The sequence below is a fragment of the Melanotaenia boesemani genome, chromosome 16 (assembly GCF_017639745.1).
Source record: "Melanotaenia boesemani isolate fMelBoe1 chromosome 16, fMelBoe1.pri, whole genome shotgun sequence".
Classification (NCBI taxonomy): domain Eukaryota; kingdom Metazoa; phylum Chordata; class Actinopteri; order Atheriniformes; family Melanotaeniidae; genus Melanotaenia; species Melanotaenia boesemani.
Window position 1 is genome coordinate 24,615,521 of NC_055697.1, and position 19,236 is coordinate 24,634,756.

At 37.5% G+C, this 19,236-nt stretch overlaps 1 protein-coding gene across 3 annotated transcripts in view; it reads right to left on the reverse strand.

Annotated features, from left to right (window-relative positions):
• Positions 1–515: 515 nt before the first annotated feature.
• The window catches only part of LOC121655339, a 31,994-nt gene continuing 13,273 nt past the window's right edge, over positions 516–19,236 (reverse strand). For all 3 annotated transcript variants that reach the window (XM_042009910.1, XM_042009911.1, XM_042009909.1), the window contains one exon: positions 516–6,010. In XM_042009910.1, the coding sequence (XP_041865844.1) occupies positions 5,846–6,010 (165 nt within the window). In that variant the 3' untranslated portion in view covers positions 516–5,845. The remainder of the gene's footprint in view (positions 6,011–19,236) is intronic.

Sequence of the window (19,236 nt, forward strand, 5' to 3'; positions counted from 1 at the left end):
GTATGTCTTTCTGTGCAGGGTGTATAATTATCTGAGCATGTGTTTGTGCCAACTTGTGGAAGCCACCGTACTTTCCATGTCCTGCATGCATGCACACGCACACATGCACACACATAAAGACACACACACTCTTATTACACCTAAATTAAGTTTTATAACCAAAACTGAACTGAACCAAGAGGCTGTAGGACTTTATGTAGACTTAAATTTAAAAATTAATTTAAATTTCAATTAAAATACTTTGTATGGAGATTTTATATTATTTGCTAAAAATCAATTCTCTTATAAAGCTTTAGTTTAGTCTAGCAGTCACATTAAATATATGTAAACTGTACTGTCTATTCAGAAATAAATTCCTACAGCTCAATGTAACTAATCTGTTAGAGAATTTATAACACAGTAGATTTTTACAGTAAATGGACCAAATCAATCCCAACTAAAAGCTTTAACTTATTATAAGCAGTTTATCTACATTGTAAAAACATAAATCTTACTTTAAACTGGATACCAAATCATAAAATAATAAAGTTTTTATTGAAAACATACACATCGTACAGTGAATCATTTATCAAAAAGATGTATAACCTTTACAGCAAGCATTAACCAAATTTTAATGGGCAATATTACAGCATTTCAGTGTATAGATACAATAAAAACAAAATGACACATTGCTACAGTTGAACTGGGTCATCTGGAGTCATTCCATGTTTTGTTTTGTTTTTTTATTTTTTATTTTGGTTTTTTTCAGCTCTTGCATATGGCGTCGACAGATGCATTCCTGTACAGCGTTTGCAGCAAAAGCAGAACTGACTCAGGTTTCTCTGAGACATCTTACATTTAGTCATTTCAGTGAAACATAAAGAAAATAATAATAATAATAATAATAAAAACCTTCTATGTTAATAACTGGGTGAAAAAGTAGAAATTTTCCAAAGGGAAATGCTGATCCTAGATGTGCTTTATTACCACCAAAGAACATTACATCTGTTATTTTTGTTGGATGAAAAATTGAAAAGGCAGTTTCCATTGTGGTATTGCTCAAGTACACAGTGGCCTACAAAAGCTTTGAGCCACCCTTCGTTGTTAAAGAAAATCAAGGAGTGAGATGTAATCTTGATGATGATAAGCTTGAGCAATAGTTCTCCAGGCTTCCTTAGAAACCGTTAAAGTTTTCCATTGGACATTGGCTAATCTTCACTTTTTTCACTCCAGTCCTGGTACCTAAACATTTTCAGAGATGTGTTTTGTTTATATTATTTTAATTTTGTTTGTTAAGCTACTAACCCCTGACTTATAAATAATTTCAGCAATAAATAAAAGGCACCAAACTCAATGGATGAACCAGTGTTGAGTCTACACATAACATACTACTGAGTTGATAACCTAATTTATTTCAAATGGATCTTTAGGCACTTTGGTGATTCCCAAATAGCTATTAGCCAATAACTGGGATGTATCAGCATGGTTTAAAGTTTGTTGAAGCCTGATCAGAAATCATATCAATGGAAGAGTGGCTGTCAAGATGCTACCCTTAAGGAACGGAAGCAGGGAGAAAAGGCTGAGGTATGCCAAATGACACAAGAACTGAACTGAAAATCAGTGGCAACAGGTCTTATGGAGGAATGACTTCTCCCCTGAGCGCAGATCTCAACACTATTGAAGAAGTGTAGGATCATTTTGATGGAGAGTGAAAAAAAAAAAAGCAGCAAACATCCAAAAAAAAGGAGCTTTGAAATGTAATTCAAGAGCCCTGAAGAACTATTTACAAAGACTTCAAAGAAATTATACGAAAGGTTGTCTAAGAGGGTTCAGGTTCAGGCAAGAAAAGGATGGTTGTACCTAATACTGAATATCAGGACTGTACAAATTTGTTTTTTTGTCTTTTTTTTACAGTATTTCCATTTATGTTTGTATCTCTCAGTAAATGAATACACCAGATTGCCATTTTCCTGGCTATACGAAGAAACAAGGGGTGGCTCAAGACTTGTGCACAGTATTATGTACCTTTATACGTCAGCAGTGTGTCACCGAGGATCAAATGTTTGTTTGTTCAAATATATATGTGTATATAAAAAACAATGTTCAGCACACTTTTTTTTTTACCTGATTGTAGATTAAAGTCTTTGTGTGACTTGCTACGGATCCTAAAAGGCAAAACAAATAGAAAAAATGGCAGCGCAAAGCAGCTCCAGCAGTGTTGATGCAAGTCAAGAAAACCCTGAATGTCACACAAGTGTTTCTGTGCTCTAACGCCTTCAGATTATAGGTGAAGAATCAGCACATTACTAGGTTTCCATATCAGTTTCAGAAGGCGGTAATTCATCTCTCAGTTTCCTCCCTGCCATGCTTCCAACTCGCACTCTGGCTGTAATACAGTACTTCAAAATGAGGTTGTAGGTTTCACATGGCACAATATCAAAAACATGCAGTCACAGTGCTCTCAGTGTCATAGCGGGGTAAAAGCTAAGCGGCTAAATTCTGGTGCAAAATAGAACAGGTTTGTGCATTGGACACTGGTGACATGTCAGAATAGTAACATGTTTTGATAGGTTTTTGACGTGAAAATAAGTAGAAAACCAGAAACAGAAAGTAGTGTAATATTGTGTGGTCAAAATGAATGTGGATGAAATGATACAAGAAGTTTCCACTTTTTTTTAGTTTCATGCTGAACATCACTAGCAGATCTCTGTGGTTGTTTTGCATTTCTTTATGACTATTTTCTCTTCCTTTGTGGTAAACAACCAGCAGCAGCCAATTTAGCATAAGTTCCTTGTACCTTCTGACTCTAATGGGCTCCAGGAGGCTTTACAACATGTTGCAGTTCTTGGATGTTGAATCTATTAATTAGTTTGATTGATTTGATTGATATTAGAGTTTGATCACTGTGAATTATTCCAGGACAAAATTTGATTTATCTGTTGATTTTATTCACTCTAATAAATTCTCCAAGTCTATAACTTTCTGATATATTGTCGTCACTAGCAGCCCAGCCACACATATAAATGAATAATAAACACACTTGTCCACAACTCCAAAATGTAGTAGTGCCACTAATGAGATGGGAATGCATCCATAGACTGTTGATCACAGTTAATTAAGCCTGGTCCATGAACATTAAAAAATGTGAGCCTTGTTCATGTTTACTGTCTACCCCTAATCATTTTGTAAATATGTAAACTTAAGTGTGTAAATTCATTTTAACTGTAACCATTAACTCCTAACAAAGTAGAAACCGTTCCTCAGATTGATAAAAAATTGTCTTTGAGATGGGAATAAGGAGGCTAACAGCAACTTCCACTCCTCCTGCTCTAGGTTTACCAACCCAACACTATGAAATGTAAAAAAAAAAAAACTTCTTCAGGTGGCAATGCAGATAAGTGGTGATGTAGTAACACAACAACACGCAAGCAAAAGAGAATTGAGTCTGGAAGATGCATCATTGCACAGCTTCTGACCCTTTAATGTGAAGCTTTGATAGACCTAGGTAGTTGTGGACCAAAATAGCTATTACACATTCATTTGTGCGACTGGGTTGTTACTTGAAAAATGTTGTATTTTTCAGATGGGTTGGAGCAGCTCGTCTTAACAGCTAATTGGAGTTTGTTAGAAATCAAAACAGTAAGGATAAACTTCAACATCGCATCTGTAAACACGTCTCTTGTACCATCCAAACCAACATCGAAAACAAGAGTTGTGCACAAAAGTCTTTGGTCAGTTTTCACACTGCATCAGTGGACTTTTACAATACAATGCTTTCTTTTCACTTCTGCATGTCTCAGTGAGCAGAGCATAAGAAATCCCAACCCAGCATTTTGGACTGTCTCCTTCACTACTTGGGACAATTCAGCAAAAAAGCTCTAGGAAGTGAAAAAGCGCTGCTTTGGGGCAATCAAGCGGAGTAGTTATCACCTCTGAAAAACCTGGAAAATACACTTTAAAACACTTCTGAACCACAGCTATAGTGGCAGTTTTCCCATTTCATTCACATTGAACAAACTACTTTAATTTGATTTCATGCTTATTTCAGTAAATAGATCATTTGTGGAATTAGATAAACCTACCATTTTCTTGCATAATTTTTGTTTACAACAGTGCATTCATTAACATAAATTCGTTATAAACTAATCAGTTAAAATCAGTCCTCCATGAATCTAAAGAAATGCTAATGACAATCCAAATGAAAAGATATTTGATACTTTTTGTTGTCTTGTCATTGTTCTGGTTTAATTTCAATTAGGCATAAGTGGTAACATGCATTTTAGGAATATCAAAGCAAGACTGAAATAACAAAATAAACACATCGGCCTACTCTTTATAATTCTCTCCAGGATAGTAAAAATAATGTTTTTGGTCACAGATATGGAAAAATAAACTTAATCTGACACCTGTATCCCCACTGTTTCTTATGTTCTTGTTAGCCAACCAGACAGTGAAATCAACACCCTTTCACTCTGCATTAGTCATGTTTTGGTTGGTGTCCAGGAAGCTCTCTGAGTGTTTAATGAGTTGGCAAGCGTGCAGAAACTTGGCCAAGTTGGAATTATGATGTTAGCAAATAGAAAAACATGACCTTGTTAATAAACCAAACCTTGACAGCTACTTTTAATTGTGCTAATTGTGAAATGAGAGGTTGGAAGACGTACAGTTTGATCAGTTATTTTACAAAAACTAAAACATTGGAAAATAAATTGGACAGCAAAAACCATGACACTATTTACTGGTTAAAATGACCAACATGATTTCACTGTTCTTGAATGTCACTCTGCTAACGGAGCAGCTTAGTAACAGGTAGTCGGATTGTGTTATTGCATTAAGAAGTGGAGTAACAAGCACCAACATTTTTCCATCAATGTGCAAATCGTTTTTTTTTTAATGCTGGATTTAATAAAAGGAGGAACCAATAATGCTTTTCTTCTATTGCTGTCTTTTTTAAGTCCCACACATTTAATTTTTGCTGGTAACACTAATACTGAAAATCTAGGTCCAAATGCAAACTGGAACAATTGTTGGAGCAAGTTTACATGTTATTGAGTTGCAATTTATATTCAAAACCATGTAGCCATGAAATATGTGTAACCTTCAGCTAAATTTAATGGAAATTTTTAATAAAAGCCTTAATATAAATGTTGTATATTAAAAATACCTGGTGCATTAAAGTACCTTTAAGGATTCATAATCCAGATGACAGATATTTCAATGCCATGGAAGCCACCCAGAGCATAAAGCATTATTGCTGATTACCTACTTCACATCACAGAATATTGTTTCAGTGGACCAACAAAACCTTTAGTTACAGAAGCAATTTAATCTCTCTCATTAAATCTTAATACTTTTTTCAGTTAGTACTCAAATATATCCAATACAGTTCTTTTTTTGTGGCTTAAAACGCTGGTGTGAATTTTTTTACACCTGCATCAGAAACATAAGCGTCAGAAACATAACTGGGCCCTGGACTTTTACATCCCTGGATTGGAGGAGTTGATCAACTGATAATATCAATGTACAATAAAAATAACAACAGGTCTTGAAAAAAGCTTAAAAAAAATGTATGCAAGAAATTATAAAAAGGCACATTTTACATAGGCGTAATTTTGCAGCAGCATTTTTAGTTGAAACAACTAATCATGTGCTAGTAAGAAGTGCAAAATCTTGCCTCTTTGGTTGGATGATGGCTCAAACACCCCACTGGAAAAATAATGATGCAGAAATAAACATCCAAGCAGTTTAGAGTTTCTTCCTGAAACAAAATCATAGTCCAAAAAGTGAAAGATCCCCAAATCCCCCATAACAAAGAAAAAAACAACAAAAAAGAAAATTTTGCTACGTCTGCTGGGTTTTCCCAAGGCTAAACCTGAGAGTGGTCTCGGCTGTTTGTACTGCCTTGCAAGTAGATAAAACGTCCCATCAGGAGGAGAAGGAGGCCCACACAGAACACAGCAACGGGCTCCTGGTGGATGTGTGGAAGGAGGTTCAGAGGGATCACATCCCACCTTCGTCTGTCTGCCAACCTCTGAAAGAGAAAGTACACAGGCAAGAAAAGGTGTTACACCATATAATACATAAGCTATATAATACACATTCAATACAAGCTGCAAAAAGATTTTATAAATTAGATCAGACTCTTTTTCCATTCATAACTAACTTTTTCTGCTTAGAATTAAAAGATGATGTCTAGTCCATATATTGTTTCAGGTCCGTTCAAATAATTTGCATTAGTGTTTGCATGCCATGTTGTCATGTCACAAAATGTCCTAAGTGTGTTGTGATATACATCAAATGTTCCCATAAACACTCTCTGAGATCGCTTGATGTTTGAGAATCAAAGGGACACACATACTGTATGTTTGCATGTACAGGAAGCAGGTAAGTATAGACGTCAACATCCTGCCACAACTCTCTTTTTACCCTCTCCATCTCCAGGTGTGAGTGCATGTTTAAATGCACACGTGTGTCTATGTGCAGCGTGTCTTATCTTTCTTACAGATTGGTTTTGTCTAAAGGCTTCTGATTTCTGATCTTTTTCTATTCTGCTGTGTCATTATGTCATCTATATATACTATATAATTAACATAATTATGTAATAAATAAATAAATATCAAAACAGAGGCAAGTCAAATATGAAAGTGTATTGTAATGACAGCTGGCTCAATCATCATATCGCAACACATATCCAAAGCTGCCAGCACTCAGTCTGCTGCATTCCTGAACACAAACTAACCTCACATCCATGCCGTCACTTTCTGCTGCCGCTGGCAGCATTTTAAAAAAGACACACCCATTAGCTGCCATACTATGTTTAGTTGAGAGCCATGTTTCCTCATGGAGAACAATGACGTTGCCGTTTACATGCCAAACATTGCTGCTCTGATATATTACAATAACACTGCAATCAATTCCATTTGATCTGGCTTACTGAAATAATGTAGTAATGTACTAAAGGAGTAGCCTGGGAAGAAGACAAATCTGAAAGTCCATGCTTCATTTGCTCTGGCAGAATGCATTTTATTCCCCTCCCATTCAAACAGATTTCCAGTTAATTACAATAGTTTATTTATTTTTGGGTGGATCTGATATAAAAAGAAAAAGCGCCAGCCAGCAAAGCAGGCTTGTCAATGTTACATGACATTGTTTGCTTCTCTGTTTGACTACAGGTCTATTCAGCCACTCCACAGGCCATTTGGTGTGCCCGCTTTGCTAATGAAAAACTGACTGAGAGCATACAGAGTTTCTTACATTTACCCATTTGTGTGACAAATCCAAGGTATGAAAATTTTCCACTGAATGCTGTTTATTTATAGAGTGTAAAGTAGAAAAAGTAGTGCTGTTATTCCTGACGGTATCCATGCCAGTGACTCCAAAACTGCAAAAAAAAAAAAAAGAAAAAACTGCAAAAAAAGAAAACAAAAGCAAACAAACAAACAAACAAACAAAAAAAACAAAAGAAGAAAAACTCATCTGACATCTGGCGCAGTTTTAAGACCAGGGATAAAGTCCAATTTTTTAAATTTCTACTAAAAATGTGAAATAATAATAATAATAATAATGGATTAGATTTATATAGCGCTTTTCAAGGCACCCAAAGCGCTTTACATTGTGTGAATCCATTATTCATCCACTCCTCACTCATACCTGGTGATGGTAAGCTACATGTGTAGCCACAGCTGCCCTGGGGCAAGCTGACGGAAACGTGGCTGCCAGTCTGCGCCTACGGCCTCTCCGACCATCACCGAACATTCATCCACACATTCATACACCAGCGATGCCAACACTGGAGGCAAGGAGGGTTAAGTGTCTTGCCCAAGGACACAACGACAGATGACTGCGGGAGCGGGAATCGAACCGCCGACCTTCCGATCATTGGACGACCTGCTCTACCGCCTGAGCCACTGCCGCCCCATCTAAGAAATCTAAGAAGTTACTCAAGATAAATGTGATGGTATCATTAAATGTATTCAAGAGCCACAAAATATATTTGATAATGGTTTTCAGGGGCAGATTACTGCTCTCCACAAAGAGAGTGATCAATCTGAAATGTTCAAACTACATGAACAGGGGTTCCCTTTTGTGGATATCCATCACAGTTAAACTAGAGTTCTAGTTTTGTTTTACGTCATAGTAACAGCTCTAGTTCCTCATTAGGACAACAAATTCTTATACTAAATTATGCTTGGTGTATGCTATCTGTTTAAGCTTCCGTACTCTGCATGCTGATGTCACAATACCTGGAGAGCCAGACTCTTTGGTTTAATTTCAGCGCCTGTCATTTTGTTAGCTGTTGCTAGCGCACATTTGAAAAACAGGAAGTACTGCAGGGAAGAATGTGTGAGCAGATCCAATCTCTGCGTTTGTTTTTGCTAAATGTACTTCCTTGTGGACTATCTCAATTCCTTCAGTGTAGCAGTGTTATTTTCTGAGATATGATCCTTACTAGTTAGAATCAAAACTGAAACTAGTCCAGCTGTGTTGACGTTCACTCACACTGTAATGATCCTGGATAAAGATAAGGATAATCTCAACTTCCCAACCACCACCTAGTTAGCTGCACCATGCAGCCTTGTTAATTCACTTAAAAGATAGTCTATGGAAATGTAGATTTTAAATTTCCAAAAGTATGCTTTACATTTGGTTTTTAGTAGGCTAAATGGAAACCTGGCTATGGTGAATTGCATTTAAGGTGTCATCACCTGGTCTTTTGATGTAACCACTGTCCTCTAAGTGTTTTTAAATATTTTTTAAAAACTTCAACATAGAGCTTGTTCTGACCCTTCGCTCATACCACAACTTTGTCTCATGAGAGTTCATGCAAGCTTTTGACTAATTTAAATAATGTTAATGAGGTGCGTGTTGATTGGCTGCAGGAAAGCCAGAGTCAGAAGAGGGGCTGGCCCAGTGCATGCGCAGTACGTCCGACTCCAAAACATCAGCTTAGTGATGGCGAGCGAACCTGACCAAGCAGCTGCTTATGGAATTCAGCCATTTCTTTTTGAACCAGACTCCGAGCCTGAGAGTAAAGATACCGAGATGGTGGAAGAAGCACGTTTACAACAAAATGTTTACAAAAATTTACGTGGCAGAGCACTTCATCCCACTTATAAAAAAAGAAAACATGGGGCTCATTTGTACATGGCAGGGGGCTAAACTTTTAGGCTTGTCCCTTAGCATTAGCATTACCATTAGCATTAGCTGCATCAGCAGTAAAGCATGACTTTGTATCATTATACCATTCCACATCTCAAGTATGACTTTAGGCGTGGAAGAGGGCCTGGCCTATTCAAATAGCTTCCTGTGATGACAAAATCCCAGGAGCAAATTAAAATTATGCTTTTGCAAGAGTTTACCCTTGTTGGCGGTTCTGCTGTGAACAAAGGGCCCAGACGGAAAAACTGTCTTCAAAAGAAAGGCTTTCAGGGAAGTTAACACTTAGGTCCAACACATAGACTGTATATAAAAGATGGACGTCACCTGTAGGTTTCTGAAGAGCTGAATTGAAGCTCATTGGGCGTTCCCACTGTTGCCATCTTGGCAGCATCACATGTGTCGTCATTCCTGGAAAGTCCAAAAATGTACAAAGAGGTGGAGCTACAAAACCTGCCCCATATTTGATAAGAGATTATCATACCAAAATCTGTTTGAACAAAAGGGAGGCTAAAGTAAATAAAACCCAAACTCAGAATAATCTGATTCCAAGGCTAAAATGAGACATGCTCTGATGCATTCAAGTATTCCCACATTATCAGATGTCACCATAACTTCCTTCTTTTATATCTGCTAGACTGTCCGATGCAGTCCTCTGCATTTCTTCCATGAAACATCTCCGAGTACTTAAAGTAAAATCACCTGCTGTAGTTTAGGTTTGTACCCTACAAGCTGCCTCATGCCATATGCCTCAAATGTCTCCTTGTCATTTTCTATTTCAATCTCTTTGCAGTCATTCAGACACACTTGGCTGGCTTTAGACTGTAACAGGTGTTTCTTTTCAACTCACTAGCCCTTCAGTTGATAGATCTGTGCCTTGGCCTCAGTCCCATAGCTCTGGCAGCAGTAAATTCTCCATAAGAAATCTGCCTAGTTAATAGAAGAGGAAGAAAATTTCCTCTGGCTGGATGCATCCCCAGAAGATTGACTACAATCCCGCTCCAGAAACAATAAGGCTCCTGTTGCTGGAAAAGGGAGATCTCATAATTCCAAGTAGCCATTAGCTTTACTCTCACCAACAGAGACTTATAATTAACAGAAAAACTCCTTCAACTTAAATAAAAGATGTTGCAGTCTTGTGCAAATTACCATACAGTTTTCCCCATGTTTGCCTTTTAAAATCTATTCTAGATAAAGTTATTGAAAAATTACACTGAAGCTCTTAGTTGTGACTGCTTTAAAACTCAATATTAACTTTTATTGTCCTGATAAATGAACTTTAAAAAGAAAACCTTAAGCTGTAACTTAAGTATTTACAAGAACAACTGAGGAATTTACAAGTTCAGGAATGTGCTTTTTTCGTTGAAAGGTGGGCATCCTGTTTTGGAATTTGGTCCTTCTAGTACAGCCTGGTTGGATTATCACCATCCAGACATTGACTGCCAGAGAACAAGCCACCCGCCCTGAGGCGAGGCTGCATCCTAAAAAACAGGATCTTCACGGACGAGAGTGAAAGAGGCATATCAAAGTTGTGCGGTTTAATTCAAAAAGTGAGCCAGAAACCACAGACAGCCATAATGCCAGGAGAGGAAACAGGTGAGAGGAAGACTCTTAACCCTTTAATGAACCAAAGTCTGTTTCTAATTTTGGTTTCACTGAGACCGAGTCTAGTTAATGTGACATAGATTACAAAAGAACTGCCAAGATACTAAAATAAAGAAGACAGGACCTGAGATTTGGTACAGATGGGTAACATATTGTGAAAGAACCTAAGTCCTTGGCCCCTCCATTTGTAGTGAGGGGTATTTTGCTGGTTCAGCTCCATAAAACACAGAGATGCTCCAATTGATCAGCAATGGCACGTTTCTTCTTCATCACACTGTTTTGCTCTTAAAAGTTAGCAGTTACTGAACACCTACAAGAGATTTTTGTCTGGCTCTATTGACATACATATTGACATACTTAAAGAAGTAATTTCTTTGGAGGAATAGTGTTCAGTCTCCACAGAAGAGTCCAAAAGTTTCCCAAAACAGAAGCCAAGGTACACTGAAGCTTTTATGAAAGACCAACATCTTTCATGTTGCTTTCTTCCCTTAAGTTGTCTCTCTTCTGCAAGTCTATACAAACTGAGACAAAGAAACTTCAAATGATCAGACATAGTAAGGATCAGGTGATATGTGTTCCTTTTTTCCTACTTATATGTTGTTTTGAAAGGGGGAAAAAAGTATGGGGCCACTTTAGTCTTTCAGACTCTAAAACAACCTAAAATAAAGACACCATTATCTCTGCATTACTGTCTTATCTAAGAGTCTAAGACAGTAAACCCTGGATCTCCACTGTGTTTAGGTGTGTACTACAGAGTGTTCAGAGGAGAGTGTAAACATTGGAGCTCAGCACACTGATAAATGTGCTGGAAGCAGTGATAAAAGAGTGAGATTGTAAATCTCTGCTGTTTCAGTATAAAATTTTGTTAAAAAACATTTGTTAAAGAATCCAACGCTTTAAGCCATATAAGTCAGATATATTGTAAATACCAGTAAACCTGAATACCTGGGACATTTTCACACCAGTTACATAATATATTGATCGCCAGGAATTTTGTGCATGCATAACAGTCCATTCAAGATAAACTAAAATACCTTCAGTGACACCATAAAGTCCCATCTGTTGCTATGGTTTAAATTTTGAATGTGTATGTTACAGTTAGCTTTAACTTAGGTGAATTCTTTGATTGGTGAGCAACACTCAAAGTTGTTAGCAGCAAATAAACAATGCAAACCTGAAGACAGCCTTTTTTTGGATTACCACCCAGCGGCTGACCATGCGAAACCTGTTTTATTATTGGTTTTTAAGGTCTGAATTAAATCCACCATAAAAGAAGAAAACTAAACATTTGTTTTTCCTGGAAAAACAAAATTTCCAGGAGGAATATCTGGAAAAGGACTTAAGTCTGACAGGATATTTTTCCTCTTTCAGCAGATATTTCTTCCAGCAATAATCACCTTATAGTCAACATTTGTTGAGACACTTGCTAGAAATGAGAGAAATGGAGAGAAATTTTGACTTAATGTCAAATCTGATTTCTCTTCATCTGAAACCTGCTGTTTCTCCCAGACAAGCAAACTCTTCTCATGCTGACTGTTTTATCTCGACAGCAGGGATGTCTGTCATTATCATTATGTATGAGCTCTGTCAGTGTAGAAGCTCAAGTGCATATCCATAATTTATTATCCATTCAAATTTTGACATTGGTACTGCTTCTTCTCTGAGATGGATTTCAACCTGAATACGTTTTGTAAAAGTAATAAAGAGCAACAGTTTCCCTTCAGTAATCTATCTTGTCAGGTTTCACCTGAACAAAATAAATCACAGAAAGCCTAAAGAGGTGCAATTATACTTACTTGTTGTGGAAACACTTACAATACTGTTATTAAAGTCTATTTGCTCCCAGCAGGGTTAATCATATTGCCAAAAGAGAGTTGTCTCTCCTGAATGCGGCTTTGGAAGGAAGACAAGAGGTGTGTGGGTTTTAAAATTAGCTCATTTTGCACCTCACCAACAAAGGCAGTGATTTGACTGTCAAGATGATGACACTGGCAGGTTACTAAAAACTTGTTTTTTCTATTAAATGTATGACTAGATGTTAAATCCTGATTATTTTTTTTTATATATGGCGATCAGCTGCTTAGGTACTTCAATGGTTGCGTCATAATATATCATTGCTTTGTAAGGAAATTTTTATCTTATATATTCCACCTGTCAGAGTCAAAGCTGACATCTGGCACGCAACTTAGCTTTGTTTTGACACCTTTACCACAAAGAAAAAGGCAGAGTACTTATTTAAACCCTGCCTGTATGTATCTTATGTATCCTATTAATTATTTTAGTCATAGAATCAAATAGAATCATACATGACTTGTATCAGCCAACGAGTCATAAACACGGACATGTGCCACTCTATGAATGCAACAAGCACACATCATGCTAGGGAAGGGAAGTTGTTATGTAGTGGCAACAACTGTGTACAAGACACCCTGGACATTTTATGATATTAACTTACTGGCCAGTTTGACAGGTAATGAAGGACACAAATCATTTTGGTTATTTGTGCTTGTGTTATTATCACTACATTTCCCATTGACACTACATACGTAGGCTCAATACCAAACTGTCCCTTACACACTGCCCGAGTGTCACTCCCAAAGAAGTCACACTCGTAGCTGTAAAGAGCATTTTAATTGAAGGGGGAGGGTATAAATAAAATGGGCAGGAATGGGACGCCTTCCCTTCACTGGAAAAGGAAAGCACTCATTGCCATGGAAACACAAAGACACCCCAATTATTTTTTTTGTGTGTGTGTGTGAAAAGGCCATTGTGTAAATTGCAGGGCCACATCCGTTGCCTCGTTTTTTTCACTGTTCCTGAAACATCAAATTAAACATAAGCATAGAGTAAGATTTGTTGTTTTGTTTTATCTTCCAAAACCTTTTATGATGTTTTGTCAGTGTGACAAATAAGCAGGACACACGCGGAACTCATATTTGAAGGCTGTTTCCTCCTCCATTTTGCCGTTGCATTGTGAATGTGGAGCACCCTCTATACTACATAATTTTGGATGGCCCTTAATATGGCAGAGCCTCTGTGAGGACACACAAACGTAGGGCTAGTGTGTAGGGGCAGTTTTATTCTCTGACTGCATGCCAGTGCCATCTCTTTGGTTATGTGCCGGTCGGCATACCATGTTTTGGTGCATTTGGTCTTGAGTGCGGAGCAGGTGTGGGGTTTTTTAAGCACTACTACTAAGTGCAGCTGAATGAGGAGCAAAAAGTAAATGTAGAACATGATATGTAGAATAAAAAACAAAGATGTAGTGGTTGGACATTGTAAAGAATGAGGCTGGCTTACAAGAAAAGATCTGAGATAGGGGAGAATGTTGACAATGAACGAGGCGGTGAAAACATTTAAACTTTTGAGTAATGTAAAAACGCTACTAAGTTAGAATTAAAGTAGAAAGTCAGTCAAAAGTTTTTCTTAGTTAGTTCTTTGCGGGAAAATAGACCTACAGAAAGTTGTTTGGTATGTTCATAAAAACAAAAAATAGTAGAACAATTTAAAGAAACATTATGTTCACCAGCACTTGGCGTAGATATGAAACTTATGAAAATTTTTTGTATGTTTTCCTAACAGTTTTCTTCTTCTTCTTCTTCTTCGTCTTCTTCTTCTTCTTCTTCTCAGTAGTAGGATGAGAAGAAGAAGTAATAACAGGAAATCTGTAAATATGCATAGGCAAAAAGCACTATGCAAGCCATTTCATATGGACTTTCATTTCTTACCTCATTGACAAAACATCTGTCTGTCTTTCCTCCTCGCATTATAGTCTGCTCTGTTCTTAAGCAGCTAATAACAGCTAAGAATTTATCAAAGAAAACATCATGTCAAAGAGGACAATTTGAACCTGTGAAGCTTTGAGATTTGATTCATGCGGTTTGAAAACTTAACAAACATGTTGACATGTGTCTTTAAAAAAAAAAAAAAACACCCCTCTGTTCTTCTTTGTGTTTCCAGTATATTTACACCTGGTTTAATTTAATCAATCACCACCAGCTTTCATACAATAGAAGATTTATCATCTCAGCTTCAGTAGTTTACAAGATTTGGAAGATTAGTTTAAAACCATGGAAATCAAACTCTTATTTGCTTATTTTGTGACAAGACTGATATCAGCTGCATGTTTTCAAGATGGAGCCAGAACCAGAAAACTATTGTCTTTGTTTAAGATATAGATAAGATTGAAGGTAGAAAATTTTATTGCTACCAGCAAATCACAAATCAACATCTTTTATCTTGTTTTGTTAATCAAAGTGTCAGCAGATCTGGGAGCACAAATCCTCATTTAAGATTGAAACCATGTAAACAATAGTGCTGCTTTGTAATCTGGATGACTGGCCATATTTCACAGTCAGGATGAGGGGTTTGATTTCAGCTGCAACTAGAAACAGATGTACTTCTGAGCTGACAAACTGCAAGAGGAGAGCTGGATTTGAAGCCAAAATCTGGTGCACCAAAAGCTGCTTGCTTTCCAAGCTCATACTACAGGGAATTATAATAAAAGGTAATTTATACACATGCACACAGAGAAACACACAGCTGATAGTTTCCTGATTTGAACTTTTACCTCACATAACCCACACTATCATCTGAGAGTAGAAAACCTGCTACAACTATTCATTTCCCTGCTGTCACTGCAAGCCCTCACAGTGTAATCTGACTTGCGCGCACAAAACACACAGAGCCACCGCTCAGTGCATTTTATGCAGCTGCACAACAGCACAAACGTGCGCCCGTTAGTGCGGGTGTATGTCATGGAGGAACAACATGATAAACATGCAAAAATTATGCTAAACATGATAAAACAGGTCAACCAGAATCCAGTGAGACAGTGAGTGAGCTAACAAACATGAAGTCAATCAACCAAAGAATCAAACAAAATAACAAGAGCAATGATGCTGACTTCATATTTCAGCTAAACTGTTTTTAAATACTAAAATAAGTTTGCATGAATGCACCATTTCTTAGACTTCCCAGATTAAACTAACTTTAGCAGCAATGCCAGGCAGTGACAGTGGTCTTGCCTACCAGTTAAAGCTTGAACACAAGCTTCACCTAGAGGGCAGGTAATCCAAAGCTTAGAGCATGCTAGCAAAAGAGAAGCATTAATAAAATATGCTAAAAGTAATTGTCAGATGAGATTAAAGAATGATCCAAAATAAAGAGGGTACTGCTCACTATTTAGTGATCATCAAATCACACATTTTCCAGCTTATGTAGCTGGTTCTTCTTTAGGACTTTAGACAAAGACAAAATTCTGATGCAGAGAGTTTAGATTTACTCGTCCTGCTTTCTTGCACTTCTTCTCGTCTCGCTCTTTTCACAGTGGAAACATTGAGTCAGTCTGTTCCAAAAAGCTCATGTGATTTTATTTGGTTACCACAACTTACTATGCTGCCTCTCAAAAATAGCTCTCAAAACAAGGCTGCACTTACAAGCACACACAGACACCACACAAACTGACTCTGGCTTTGTTAAATCACTTCTCTGTGTTTCTCATTCTTACCATCTTTTTGCTTCTAAGTATCACAGTTAAAACCTCCCTAAGCTCCAAATCTGATGTGATTTTAAAGCATATATTTTAATTATAAACAAACAAAAAATATTCTATCTTAATTGCATTCTTGCACGTGTAAGCTTGTGGATGATTATCATGTACATGCTAGCCTGCAAAAAGCATACACAAATGCATGCATACACATACAGGCAGAAATATAGGGTATGCACAATATGGCACAAATCTTTACAACGGTTCTGTTTCCACTGCAGTGTACAATCCACCAGACTCACAAAGTCATTTTGCACCAATTTCAACTGTGCACCAAAACAACATCAGTCTATAATGACACCAACACAATCACAATAGAAGGAAACAAGACAGTTGCTGTGCTGAAATGTCCAGTTTTAGTTGCTGATGATGATGTTTACAAGAGCAATACCTGCTCTGAATTTCACCAATTAACATCAAGCAATTTTTCTGGGCTCCTGAGAAGTTATGACTTTCTCCGACCCAGAAACGGGTTTCACTGGGGCAGCACCTGTAACAGAAACACAATAAAGGTGCAAGCTGCCCTGAAAACAAAACAGTAGCTTCAGCAGTGGAAAACCTCAAATGATCCACCTTTACTGACTGCTGATAAAGTCTTGCACGTCATCCTCTTTATCTATAGAAGGAATCACAGATTTACCATTTTTTGCCCAGATTGTACAACTCCAGGACATCAATCCACCACACCAACATGTTGCTCTTTGGATGTAGAACTTTATATAACAAAACCATCCCTTTTTTAATTTCCTGATGAGGTTATCAATGCTGATTCAACTGTAACTCCAGAAACCCACTCATTCAGTCATTGCCAAAGCAATTTTCCTTTTCATTTTGGTATTTGTCTCTATATTTGTGTAAGCCACTTGTATTTGTCCTGTTATAATTCTTAGCCAACAATGAATGGAAAGTATCACAAAATTTTGTGAGTACAGCTTGAAAAACGCTCAGAGATGTAACTGTACAGCAAAAAGTTAAAAAAGAAATAGATGCTAAAAAGTTGTCCTCTGTGAATACTGTCCTTGTGTCTTCAAACAAGAAATCTGGGTTCTGTCATTCCAAGAAACTGAAAGCAGGAATCTGTGCTTTAATGATAAAATCCCTTAATCCTAAACAAGCATTCAACAGAACAATCCTTCAGGCTACCAACAGGCTCTGTGACAACAATTCAGCCCACTGATGGAAGTGAAGTGCAAGCTAACATGGATGGTTGAACAAGGTTTAAAAAGTGCAGCTATACTCCAACTCTTTGTCTTTCAACACACTCTTAAAACACACACAAACATATAAGCAGCCAACCAGTGACACCCGACTGGTCCACAATGTTCCTGAGGGTTATTTCTGTCTCCAGGACAAAGGGTTTTACCTCTTACTGAAAGATGACTGAGTGTGTGTTGAAGTTTGTGAGTGCGCTTGTGTGTGCTTGGTTAGGATAATTAGACCTTGTGCTTTGCTCCCGGAGAGTTCTTTAACCACAGGTCTGAGACATAATGAAACTACACTGTCACGGACACTAAGCTGTCACACTACACACACACACACACACACGTGCACGGACACCACACTGAGTGTTTTAAACAAACACACACACACATTATCATGTGCATATTATGTCAATGTTTAACTAAGAGGGAGATATGAAGAGAGAGAGAAGCTGGATTAAATGAGGCCAAAGGAACAAGAACAACCAAGAGGGAAAGACTGTTGAAAAACAAATAATTACTTATTAGATTAAATACTGCTGTGTATGTCCTACAGTCTAATAATTAATCAGCACAAGCTGTTTTGGAGAAACAATTCATTTTAAAAAGTGTTATGCCAATTTGTCTGGCACTAAGGAAAAAAGGAAACATCTGTGAAGTTGTTTCTGTGTATTTTTTCAATGATGTTAGTCATTTTAGAGCCTGTACAGTCTGAAATGCTGCAGTTCTTCCTCACGCAGCTCTGCCTCAAAGCCACCAGGCAATGAACCTGAACTACTTGCTTCTGTCAAAACACTTCTGAATACTGTCAGCTCTGAAGTCAACAGTAAAGCAGCAAAGGGCTGCTCCTAATGACTCAAAGCTTTACTATGCGCCTCACTAAAACTAAGCACATAAAAACAACACCTACAAAGCAAAAACCACCCAAATGGGTTTCTTTTAGTAACCAGTCTGAAGGACAATTATTTTGTGCTAACTTTTCCACCTTGTCCATCACTGCTCATATCTGCTTGTTTAGGGTGAAGAAACTAAGGCAGCGTAGCAACATCACACTGTATGCCTTTAAATATCATGCAGGTGTTGCCAAATCAAAGGCATGAACATGACATCAGTGATTTGAATCAGTGACTGCAGGCTCAGAGGCGTAGCAACTCCTCATTCCATCTTTACACCCTACAAACCATACAGTAAGCATTATTAAAGGCGGTCAAAGGTCAAAGACTGAGCAGGCTGAGTGAAAAAGAAAGAATGAACAAACCCACCCACAATACAGAGTCTAATGGATGCTAAGGAGGTATCATATGTGGAAAAAAGGATTGTTTGCTATCTTAGCGCCTTTGTCACTAGATGTAATGGCTTTACAAAACCCCTTTTTAAACAAACAGTGATAATTCTAATGCCTTTTTTAGGAAAAAACTTACTTTCAACAGAGAAGAATTCTTTTAACCCTCTAAAATACGTTGTGCTTCTTTTCTGCAGACTTAAAAGAAGTCTCATGTTGATTATTTTACCACTATAGTCAGAATGCAGGTACTTTTAGAAAGAAAATAGATGTGCATTTGAGGACATCAATCAGAGTAGCAGCCAAATTTATCCCTGTTTGTGAAGAGGAAGGCTATGGCAACTATTGCAGATCAGAATCACTCTATGAGAAAACAAACAGATCAGCCTTGGAGGAAAATCCAGCAGATTTTCTTCATCTGGGAACCAGGAGTGGACACAGTTTTAATGTCAATTTAGATGTTG